A 12739-nucleotide genomic window follows, 5' to 3' on the forward strand; every position below is an offset into this window, starting at 1 on the left:
TTTTTTTATGAGTAAATTAGGTGAAAACATGAATTTAACCCTATGCAAAATGACTGTAGTAAAAAAAAACAAAAAAAAAAATTGGTTTATTTTTTTTAAACCCCCCCCCCCAAACACTGAAACATCGGTCGGTAACATTGCTACCAACGAAACATCGGTAACATTGCGATTTTACCTTTTGGAGCCCGGACTATTGCCAGGTACAAAGGGGGCGGCTGGGTGTGGCTTAGGGGGGTTGTTTTACACTTCCCCACCGGCTGCTCTTGTCTACAGCCGCTGAGGGGGGTGGTGGTGGGGGTATCCTGCAGTGCTTACCGATCAGCAAGAATTGGCAGCACAGTAACACAATTCCCTTCCCTGCCGCTGCTAGCACTGTTAATCTGACTGGTCGCATCCTGTGCGACCAGGTTATATAAAATCCCGCCCGGTGTTGTCGCATCTGATGTGACCATGCCAGGCAAGTGGTTTTTAAAGCATCTAGAAAGGAAGACCAGCCTTCACAGGATAGTACTAATATACATTTGGCTCTAATTAGCTTTTTGACCCAATTCTGCAGTTATTCTGCATCAGGCTACATAAAGGAAGCCTGCCGTTTTAAGGGGCATCAATGTCTTCCTCAGTGGTATTCCGTGCCCATCATATAATAAATAAACTAATTTGTGCAAAACAAACTTTATTTAGGTAGGGTGTCAGAACATTTGGAAGCAAAAACAACTGAAATTTGTGCATTTTTACAGACCCATCTCATGTGCAGAACCAAACACTTGGTACAGACGGATCCTGTCTGACACAGCTCTACAATGCACTTTTCTCTCTCAACATAAAATCACTCAGAGTGCTGTCACATCTCCATCATGAAAATTACCCAAAATATCAACATATCAGGAACTAGGAACTTTCTTAGGTGTAACAAGCTGCTAGTAGTAGGCTCACTATGCCACGGTTTTCTGCATCTCCTCCCTCGGCAGCTCCGTCTCCTCCATCTCCTCCCTCGGCAGCTCCGTCTCCTCCATCTCCTGCCTCGGCAGCTCCGTCTCCTCCATCTCCTGCCTCGGCAGCTCCGTCTCCTCCATCTCCTGCCTCGGCAGCTCCGTCTCCTCCATCTCCTGCCTCGGCAGCTCCGTCTCCTCCATCTCCTGCCTCGGCAGCTCCGTCTCCTCCATCTCCTGCCTCGGCAGCTCCGGCTCTTGCCTCGGCAGTCCCAGGAATCTGTTCACCATTCTCTTTGCCACCGTTGCATCCGTTTGTGGTCTCTCTATGCCGGGAGGTAGGAAATCTGCAGAGGAGAAATATTGTGGTTACAAATAGATGGGGTAATAGTTAAAAGTACTTTAATGGATTCCTGTCACAGTTCATGTAGCAAAGTCTGTAATTCAGCAATGATAATTTCTCATGCAATGGACTAGACAACTCTAATTACTAGACTGTACATCTCTGGTTAGTTAGGCACACAACCCTGCATGTACCCACTGGATAGCAATAATCATTCCCAGACACCCGCAAGGCCGAGAACTCTCCTAGATGTCTAGGCACCTATTAAGGGAAAGTGTAGTAAATATGCCAGCTGAAATAACTGGCTATTACTGTCCATTTACAAGATGCAGGTCACTATTTATTTACAGCACTGGGGTTGAATCTCCCACACAAGTTTTCCTGCCAGTGTCAGCGGTGTCTGCTGGCACTCATGCTGGCAGTGAGCTGTTGCAATCTAGTAATTGTCAGGAACTCTGATGAACGCCCACCCCACGTGTTGCCTTTTATATGACTACTGTAGTGACCAGTCTGTCACTGCTGCAAGACGATGTCATCTCTATGCAGGGCAGTGCATATGTCTAGCACACACTTTCAAAGCATGGAATAGAAGCATTTTCATTTCCGAAAACATTCTTCCAAATCCCTGAGTGGTCCGAATTGCACGTGTAGAGTCAATCGCGCCCAGAATGTTGGGAAATTTCCATTCATTGTAGAAGCCAATTTTGATCTATTTCCATCCGCTGTCCATATCTGGAAATTTAATAAACTGCGTCGTTAATTTGCAGAATGCCTTAATGACCCGGGTTTTACAGCGCAACAGTGTCCGCTGTGAAAAACCGCACGTTTGAGACAAAGTAGGCTGGAATGTGCCAGACGCCAAAAAATGCAACGTAGCCAGCAGTTTATGGAAACCACAGACTGCGTGATTTGTCCATGATCGAGATTCCAAGTCAGGCTCCAACAGATTGTACAGCGAATATATTTCACAAGCCGATAAGCAATAATGTATCACCTCAAACTCAGAGAGATCCATAAGTACACGCCTGGTGCGATAATGGCGTGGACGTGGAAATGATGCAAGCACTGACACACCCAATGCAGACATTTGCTGACCACGATCCTGATCTTCAAGATCTTGTTCCTCCTCCACACTTGCCTGGATCATGAACATCGCAATCTGGTCAGAAAAAGGCTCCATTATTGTAGTCAGTGAAAAAAAAAAAAAAGGAAATATATGGTAAAAACGCCCTAAAAAAAACGATTCCACAAGACAGCTGACTGTAATGGCTGATCTTCTCCCTGAAATCACAAAAATAGGAGTAGCTTTGGTGAAGTGTATCCTGGGTAAATATGTTGAATCATGGGTAAATAGCTTCCCTCAACCGAGTAAAGAAAATAAAAAATTAGGAAAAAAAAAAAAATCAAAATATAATGTGGCTCATAAAAAATTAAATTTAATATAATTACTTAAAATATAAATAGATATGCTAGGAGAAATCAAAATTAAGCAAAAAAAGAAAGTTTTTAAAATTCGTTGTCCGCTCACGACAGAAAAAGTTGACGGAATGAAGTTGTCGAATGTCACTTCTAAAATCACTGACACCGGCTTTTGTAGAAAAGACTGTTTTCTAACATTGGAGACACTCGACTGTCGAAAAAGTCAAGTCGGAACGGTAAGACAGTTTTTTTTTGTCGAAAAGTGGCTGATTGAATTGTCCAATGCAAATTGACAGTTTTTGGGGGTTTTTTTGTCAGAAAAGCCCTGTTTTCCGACAAAACTAGCATATCGACAGCAATTTAATATACCCTCAACTATTGAGCTTCCAGTTTTTGGCAGCAATGGCAAACACTGAAATGGGCAAACACAGTAAGCATAAGGGGTGGCCACATACTCCTGGCCATGTAGTGTAGATGCATTTAGAGGCTTCAGGCTGAAAACACAGGGCATTTACACAACAGAACCTGCCTCCTGTTTTCTAATTTAGTAATATGTGCACCTGTTGTTAGTGATTGTTCCCATATCTGTGTGGAAGAAGAAAATGTAATTTCTTCATTAGTAACAGCATGGATAAAACACATAGAACTGGGGAGTGGCCTATACCCATCCGCTCTGCAGGCCCCAGCTATGCTGACGTGTAGTACTGGGCCCCCCAACCATGGGCTACTCCAGCTAACAGTCGCTGAATTTGTGTACTGAGAGAATATTCACGTGTGTGGGTGTGTGTTTGTGTGTATGAACACAATTATATTGTATTCTACACGGATTTCATTACTCTTACTGTGAGCCTGAAATCAGGTTTTTATGGCAATGTGCGCTGTAAACCATCCTTAAGGTACGTTTACAGACAATTCTAAAGTCCAATACAGGCACAACACAGTATGCTGATACGGAGAGGAATTACTGTGTTCCCAGACATCTGTGTGTGATAATACAGTCAACCTCACGTGAAGGGTGCAGTCTGATCTGGATTTCTATAAGGCAGCACATCATCCTGCAGATGTATACATCAAACAGGCCAATGGCTGGGGGAAATATGTCTCCAAGTCATAAAAAGGTAAAGTGCCGGGCACAATGTACTTTTGTATAGCAAAACTTGCAAACTTTTGCTTTAAAAGCAAATTGCCAACCTCAGATAAATGACTGGTGTCACACCATGTAATATGGCTATCATTAGATCAATGGTGAGCAGGGCCGGTTCTAGCCCTTGTGGCGACACGGGCGAAAATAGGGGAGTGGCTTCATAAAGGGTTGTGGTCAATGTGCCCCCAGTAGTATTGCCCCCGTTTGTGGCCCCAGTAGTATTGCCCCCGTTTGTGCCACTTTAAAAAAAAAAAATAGGATTTTGGTACTTACCAGGTAAATCCTTTTCTTTGAATCCATAGGGGGCACTGGAGTACTCTTGGGATATGGACGGGCGTAGCCGAACAAGGGCACTGAATATTTAAATTTAGGACCCTCCCCCCCCTCCATATCCCCGAGTACCTCAGTGTACGACCTCAGTGTTTTTTACTGAGCGAACAGGAACGATATAGAGAGGTTGACAATGGAGAATACCTATAACATAACGGACAACACAATGTTGACCCATAACCTTACTGTCAACTAAACAGTTGACACCATAACCGATAGAACTTTATAATTTGAACCAATCGGTGAAAATGTGTTACCATAAGCTCCTCTGAGCTTAATATCAATGAAGTAAAACTTGTTACCCTAAGCTCCCTTGAGCTTAAAACAACCCCGGTAAAACTGCTCTGGGTGGGCGTCCAGTGCCCCCTATGGATTCAAAGAAAAGGATTTACCTGGTAAGTACCAAAATCCTATTTTCTTTATCATCCACTAGGGGTCACTGGAGTACTCTTGGGACGTACCAAAGCTTCCCTCGTGGGCGGGAGAGCTGTTTGATACTTGTAACAGTAGGCAGCCCAAAGCTAGATGCTGATGGCGCCACCATTTATAACGTGTAAACGTGCACAAACATGGTGCACATGAAGGCTATATAGCCGCGTTTTAGACACTCCACGACCCACTGGGTCTGACATTCCCACAGAACCTGTGGGATGAGCTATTACTGACGTAGGCGATTGTAACTTAGCCTTAAAGTAAACCTGACTTGTAGTCATTATTATTACCCAACTGGATAATGTCTGCTAAGAAACTGGCTAACCCCAGTTGGCAGTATCATAGAGAACAAACAACGTATTCATATCACGTACTGTTGACGTTCGGGACATATATAAACGCGTAATGCGTGTACCACATTCAGAATTCTAGAATGTGCTGTCCACACAGGAACCCCTATTGGTATATTGATGTGAAGAATACGAAAGCGTGATTCGTCCGAAGATCTGCTTTGTCATGAGAAAACTCAAATACGGTGGCTTGGAATACAAGGCACCCAAATATGAAAACAAAACCCTTGCCGAAGCCAAGGCTATAAGAAAATTGTTTTCCAAAGTGAGAAACTTAATTCCCATTTGTTGAAAGGGTTCAAAATATGAAAACTGTAAGAAATCTGAACCCAACTTCAAGTCGCCTGGCGCTGTAGGTGGGATAAATAGAGTGTGAACTTTGATGACACCTTGTAGAAAGATGTGTACAGACGCCAATAGAGGCAAACGTCTTTGAAAATAAGTTTACCACACAGATACCTGCACTCTTCGTGCAGATCAACGCAGTTTTCCATTCCACCCCGTTTAACAGAATACGGGTTACTTGAAGGATGATGTTGGAAACTTCCGAGGTTTACAACCTATGTAAGCCCACGAAATTTTGTAAAAATGAGCTGCCTTAAACGGCTTACTATTTCGTAACATGGTTAGTATAACCGATACTGTAATGCTCAATTTCTTAAGAGGGCGGTCTGCACCCTCACCCCGTCAACCGCAGCTGCGGTACATAGATAATAGGTACATAGGTAACTATGGGTAAACTAACGTTCCCTGATGTAACAGGTTGGACGTATTATGAGCGGGCCAAGATCGTGTGCAAGTATTCCTTGAAAATTCGAGAAGCAAACTTCTCCGAAACCCATGAGCTACCACCAGTATGACTGTGACAAACTGTCTTATGAGCCGTTTTGACAACGGAGAGAGCAGCGGAAACTGGTGGAGCCAGATACACGATGCTGAATGACCACATGAATGTGAGAGACTCCACCGCCACTGCCCTTGTGATCTGTTTTGTACACATACTGAGCTTTTGTAATTGTGGCGAGATGCCATCATGTATACTTGAGGGTAACCCCCTTCTGTGGACTCACATATGAAACACCTCTGGATTTAATGTCCAGTTTTCAGGATCCAAATCCTGACGGGTGAGATCCTCTGTCTAACAGATGTCCACTCACGTAATGATCTCTTGACATTTTCACATAATGGTGTTCTAAGCCATTGAGGATTTGAGTCACATGCCGCATTACCATGCGGCTTTTTGGTTCTCACTGGTTGTTGTGTATGCAACTGCCGTTGCCTTGTTTGACTGCTTAAGGCCAGCGTGAGACAGGCATCAAACATTTACCTGAAACTCATGGTTGTTCCTCTCCACAGAAATCTTTAGTAAAAGGCGAAAGATTTATTCGTTCTGAAGAGAAACCAGAGTATATACCTGGTCAGACTGAAAGCGAATCATGTATTGCATTGTAAAATGCACAGAGTTCTAGGACCTTTATCGACAGCAATCTTTGTTGCTGATTTTAACTACAAATCCTGACCCTCTGCGACTGTCGTCCAGAGTATATGCACCCTTTTCCCTCTGTGGGAAACGCGAGTGAAGGGTGGCGAACTAAATTGAAAACACAACTTTATTCTTAATAGGTGAATACACCAATGTACCGCTAGTGTGCGTGTTTTGCACTAATTACTAGACGTACATTTGTTATTGCTGGTGTAGTAGGTAAAAGTCTTTGATTTACCGTATTTATCATCTTACCTAGGCATTGACATCGTTTAGACGGAATTAGATGTGATTGTTTTCGAACTTGATCTGCTACCGCAGTATACCTTAGTAGCGCAAGTTAAAGGAACTTTGTTGAGACAGAGTTCTTATGTGAGATGAGCTATCATCCCAACCTCACTTTGGTAAATACCCAAAGCGATAAGCAACGGTAGACATGAAATGGTTAATGGTTGTGGCGATTTGCAACCGCTAGAACCTGTGAAGAACAAACCGGACTGGGTAAATACGCATTCAAATGCAATTATGCAATTGTGTGGCTCCAATAAGCAAATACTAACCGCAGAAAATCCATTTTCTAACTGTAGTAAATGACTTGCTGATTGATATTGCAACGGAGCTGTTTGGTTTTGCTCAAACAGAGGGGAATAAGTAACTCTGACTCTGTTGGCGTACTACTGCCTGGTTTATAAACCTGCAAAGACTAAATGACAACCTGCCAACCGTTCGACAGAGGCAGTTTTGTCCTTTAAGCTGTAAATAGCTGAGACCTGTATGAGTTGAAGTCCTGAAACCTCGCAAATGTAACATGTAAATACGCGCTTCCACAATTGTAAAAGAAGTCATCAAACCACTGGCTTGCTGACTGTAACGTCCTGTCGTTACAAGGCGTGACTGTTCCTTATAAAGGGATAAAACGCCGTTACAAATATACTGTATGCGGTAATGGCTGAATATCATAAAGGGATAAAATACCGTTACAAGTATATCAAATTTATGAGCAAACAAGCTCTGGCCTTGTCGCGCTTAACTAGCGACAATGAAATTAACCGGCGTTAGCAGAAGCTTTACAGATATACTCTGCAGCTTCTTTTACCAGTGATCGTCATTGTTTGATACCTAGATTCTAGTGACCCAAATGTATCCTGGGTTTTTATAATGTTTGAAAGAAAATCATCTAGCAATGGCGGATCGCGTCCTTTTGGAAACGATTATGTATGGTTGTTAACAACCCCCCCGCACTATCTGAGTGCTGGTCTAATGTACCCTTCTCACTCGTAGTTATAATTTGACATAGAATCGAGTGAAATAAACACTCTGGTACCCAAAGGGAAATTGGCCCTTTGGAAGACTGTCTTTTGTTAGGGCTGGCGGAGTCATTCCGAGACTCCGATGTTACCGCTCTTTTAATTTGAATTGCCAATGTTAACATAGGATTTTTAAAATTATTTTTAGTCTGCACTATAGCCTTACTCGCTATGTAGACAGACACCATAAAATAATAGGCAATAGACAGACACTTGCACGACTTAATGAAGTTATTATGTGTCATATATATATATGTTATTGCTGAACAGCATATTCATATGAAACTCAAGCTTGTTTCTCTCTACGGAAATCTTTAGCAAAAAACGAAAGATTTATTCGATATGAAGAGAAATCAAAATATTTTCTTTTATGTGAAAAGCAGTTCACATGGGCATATGAAACCCCAACCAAATTCCTACTAACTTCCCTGCGCCTCTGGTGGCTGAGAGATGTAGGGCAGGAATGTTCTAGAATTAATTAGAAATACAGATTACATGGCTGACTTATGTGAAAACTGAACCAAAAAATTCCCACTAACACCCCTGCGCCTCCTTGTGGAGTATAGGTGTATGGGCGGAATGTTCTGGAATTATAACCTGGAAGAACAGCAATGATTAAAATGACCGTCATGCCATGCTTCCACTGAAAATCACAGGACAGGTTACCTGCTGCAGCGTTAATATATAGGCTTAATAGCCTATTATACATTAAATATAGGCTTAATAGCCTATTCTACAGTTACAGGCCTATTATACAGTAAAATCCGTGCAGTTTACAATACATTATGCAGCCTTATGCTTTAGTTAGCCTTCCAGTTATTTCATTAACTGTTTAAACACTAAGCAGTCTCTTACCCCATGCAGCCTTCTGCTGCTATGGGCTTTACTCAACACTGCCTGCAGTGAATTGTATTATTTCCAACATATCTTATTCCCAAGCAGCCTTTGCTGCTGCTATGGGTCAATAACTTGTTTAAAAACTGAGCAGTCTCTTATTTAGAACTGAGCAGTGTCTTAACCCATGCAGCCTTTGCTGCTGCTATGGGCTTTACTCACCGTCACCCCCCCGCAGCCGCGCTGCTTGTGATGTAGCTTCTCCCTGTGCAGCGCCGGAAGCGAGTGCAGGGAGCTTGGGGAAACCCGGGGAGCGCTGGTATAGTGCGCCGGGGAGCCCTAGGAACGGGCGGCGCCTCATACAGCAGTGGCCGGGTGCAGCGCTGGAAGAGCGGCCGGCGTCTTTAGTGACGTACGGCCGCTCGGAGCTTTAGACCCGGGTACGCAGAGTGGCTGCTTGGGCGGCGCTCGCGTACAGTGGCTGGGAGAGCGGCCGGCGTCTGAGTGACGTGCGGCCGCTCGGTTACCGTGCTGGGAGAGCGGCCGGCGTCTGAGTGACGTGCGGCCGCTCGGTTACAGTGGCAGAGTACTGGTACAGTGGCTGGGAGAGCGGCCGGCGTCTGTGAGTGACGTGCGGCCGCTCTCTCGTTCAGCGGGGTCCTCTGTAAGCGGCGGGCAAAGCGGCGGTAAAAATAAAGGCTTTTCCCACACAGCAGGGCGGCAGCGTGAGCTGACCGCCCTGACCCCCCCACCATACCTTGCAGTGTCGCACTTCTGTAAGCTCCGTCCAGATTGTGACGGGGCTTCCATCCTGGCTGTGACGGGGCTTCTTACTGTAAGCACCGTCCAGTTTTCAGCTCTCCTCCTGGCTGTGACGGGGCTTGTAATCTCCGTCCAGTTGCAGTAGGAGACAGTCTGCCTGTGGCTGTGAGGGTGCTCTTTGTGAGGACCGACACGCCATGCGCTGCCTTGTAGCGCCTGTGGCTGTGAGGGTGCTCTTTGTGAGGACCGACACGCCATTCGCTGCCCGTGCAGCGGCACTATCCCGGACCCATGTTTTTCCAGAAACTGGGAAGGGATGTGCTAAGTGTAAAAATAAAAAGTAAAAATAAAAATTTAAAAATAAAAATCCAAGTGTGGATATACCACAAGCCTTGTTCGTGCTGTGAGCACCGAAAAAACACTGAGGTCGTACACTGAGGTACTCGGGGATATGGAGGGGGGGGAGGGTCCTAAATTTAAATATTCAGTGCCCTTGTTCGGCTACGCCCGTCCATATCCCAAGAGTACTCCAGTGACCCCTAGTGGATGATAAAGAAATTAAAAAAATTAATACTTACCATCCCCGCTCCTTATGCCCGACCGCTGCTGCCCTCCCTCTCTGGTTGCTGGCGCCACTCCTCTGATCCATGGGAGAGACGTCATGACGTCTCTCCCATAGAACCTCATAGACACTAGACGTCAATCATGACCCCTAGTGTCTAAGTGCCGCTCCCACAATGCAGTGCGGTGCGCGATTACTTCATCGCGCACCGCACAGCAGTACCGGCACTGGGGGGGCACCACCAGTAGCGGATCTTGCCACGACGGCGCCCCGGGCAAAAATCCTGTGTGCCCGTAGCAAGATCCGCTACTGATGGTGAAATAACAATTATAACATATACAGTACGTTTTAGGTTTGTTTCATAAACTATAGGAGGTCACCTCTTTGGACTACTGCTGAATGTGGCTTCAGGTTTGCATATATTGCATGCGGCAGCCCCTAGGGAATGGCAGCAGGAACAGGAGAACCAGTATGCAAGTAGTCATTAATAGGACATTGAATCAGAGCAGGGTGTGTGTGTGTGTGTGTGTGTGTGTGTGTGTGTGTGTGTGTATTGGTCTGTAATGGTGCTACACACTACTGCCCCTGGAAGTACACATCCAATGAAACGCATGGTGAGACTTTTCCTGAACTAGCCAACACTAGGTATAAGAGTTTACCAGAAGGGAATAATAAATTACAGATGAATCAGTGGCGTGCGGTGAGGTCACTGGCTGGGGAGGCACTGAGAATATATATTACATATATATATATATATATATATATATATATATATAGATAGATATATATATATATAGATATATATAGATATATATAGATATAGATATATATAGATATAGATATATATAGATATAGATATATTTATAGTGGTCGAAGTGGAAATTTTGAAGTGGGTGTATGGAAAAGACAAGGATGCAATTATGCACGCCGAAGGCACGCACGTGCTCCAGAAAAGGGGACGTGGTCACCCAAAAGGGGGCGTGTCCCTTTCACCTTATAGCACACGGTACGAGCTGAAATTCACATTATAGCACATGGTACGAGCCGAAATTCACATTATAGCACACTGAATGAGCCGAAACTCACATTGTAGCACACTGAATGAGCCAAAATTCACATTGTAGCACACTGAACGAGCCGAAATTCACATTGTAGCACACTAAATGAGCCGAAATTCACATTACAGCACACTGAATGAGCCGAAACTCACATTGTAGCACACTGAATGAGCCGAAATTCACATTACAATACACTGAATGAGCTGAAATTCACATTGTAGCACACTGAATGAGCCTAAATTCACATTGTAGCACAAAGAATGAGCTGAAATTCACATTATAGCACACTGAATGAGCCGAAATTCACATTGTAGCACACTGAATGAGCCGAAATTCACATTGTAGCACACTGAATGAGCCTAAATTAATATTGTAGCACACTGAATGATCCGAAATTCACATTGTAGCACACTGAATGAGCCGAAATTCACATTGTAGCACACTGAATGAGCCGAAATTCACATTGTAGCACACTGAATGAGCCTAAATTAACATTGTAGCACACTGAATGATCCGAAATTCACATTGTAGCACACTGAATGAGCCTAAATTAACATTGTAGCACACTGAATGAGCCTAAATTAACATTGTAGCACACTGAATGAGCCGAAATTCAGATTGTAGCACACTGAATGAGCCGAAATTCACATTGTAGCACACTGAATGAGCCTAAATTAACATTGTAGCACACTGAATGATCCGAAATTCACATTGTAGCACACGTTATGAGCCGAAATTCACATTATAGCACACTGAATGAGCCGAAATTCACATTGTAGCACACTGAATGAGCCCAAATTCACATTGTAGCACACTGAATGAGCCTAAATTAATATTGTAGCACACTGAATGATCCGAAATTCACATTGTAGCACACTGAATGAGCCGAAATTCACATTGTAGCACACTGAATGAGCCGAAATTCACATTGTAGCACACTGAATGAGCCTAAATTAACATTGTAGCACACTGAATGATCCGAAATTCACATTGTAGCACACTGAATGAGCCGAAATTCACATTGTAGCACACTGAATGAGCCGAAATTCACATTGTAGCACACTGAATGATCCGAAATTCACATTGTAGCACACGTTATGAGCCGAAATTCACATTATAGCACACTGAATGAGCCGAAATTCACATTGTAGCACACTGAATGAGCCCAAATTCACATTGTAGCACACTGAATGAGCCCAAATTCACATTGTAGCACACTGAATGAGCTGAAATTGTGACAGCAGGGACAGCCAGAGTGACAGCAGGGACAGGGAGAGAGAGTGACCACAGGGAGAGAGTGAGTGACGACAGTGACAGCAGGGAGAGAGAGAGTGACGAGCGTAACAGCAGGGAGAGAGAGAGAGAGTGACGACAGTGACAGCAGGGAGAGAGAGAGTGACGACAGTGACAGCAGGAAGAGAGAGAGTGACGATAGTGACAGCAGGGAGAGAGAGAGTCACGACAGTGACAGCAGGGAGAGAGAGAGTCACGACAGTGACAGCAGGGAGAGAGAGAGTGACGACAGGGACAGTAACGACAGGGAGAGAGGGTGACAGCAGGGGAACATTACCTGACTGTGGTCGGCGGAGGCACCCATGGGCAGCGGCGGTGAGGTCCCTCTGACTGCCATTTGTTGCGGGTGGCGACGGGCGGCGGTGAGCGGTACCTGCTCCAGTAGTGCAGCAGCGGGCAGTCATGGCCCCTTCAGGGTCCCCTTTTGCACATTGACACACGTGGGCTGGGGCTGGATTTCATGCACTGGTGGCACCGCGGGACCCTTCCCAGA

General features: G+C 44.6%; 1 protein-coding gene, 1 non-coding gene and 1 pseudogene across 3 annotated transcripts in view; all 3 read right to left on the minus strand.

Moving 5' to 3' along the window:
* Nucleotides 1–656: 656 nt before the first annotated feature.
* Nucleotides 657–12739, minus strand: part of R3HCC1 (R3H domain and coiled-coil containing 1) — a 177735-nt gene continuing 165652 nt past the window's right edge. For both annotated transcript variants that reach the window (XM_063931878.1, XM_063931877.1), the window contains exon 8: nt 657–1276. In XM_063931878.1, coding sequence (XP_063787948.1) covers nt 933–1276 — 344 coding nt within the window. In that variant the 3' untranslated portion in view covers nt 657–932. The remainder of the gene's footprint in view (nt 1277–12739) is intronic.
* LOC134938685 (U5 spliceosomal RNA) lies at nt 6243–6357 on the minus strand. Its single transcript, XR_010181194.1, has one exon. It is a non-coding gene; the product is annotated as a U5 spliceosomal RNA (small nuclear RNA).
* Nucleotides 7992–8099, minus strand: LOC134938775 (U5 spliceosomal RNA; annotated as a pseudogene).

This window comes from Pseudophryne corroboree, chromosome 6 (genome assembly GCF_028390025.1).
Source record: "Pseudophryne corroboree isolate aPseCor3 chromosome 6, aPseCor3.hap2, whole genome shotgun sequence".
In the NCBI taxonomy this organism is placed as follows: domain Eukaryota; kingdom Metazoa; phylum Chordata; class Amphibia; order Anura; family Myobatrachidae; genus Pseudophryne; species Pseudophryne corroboree.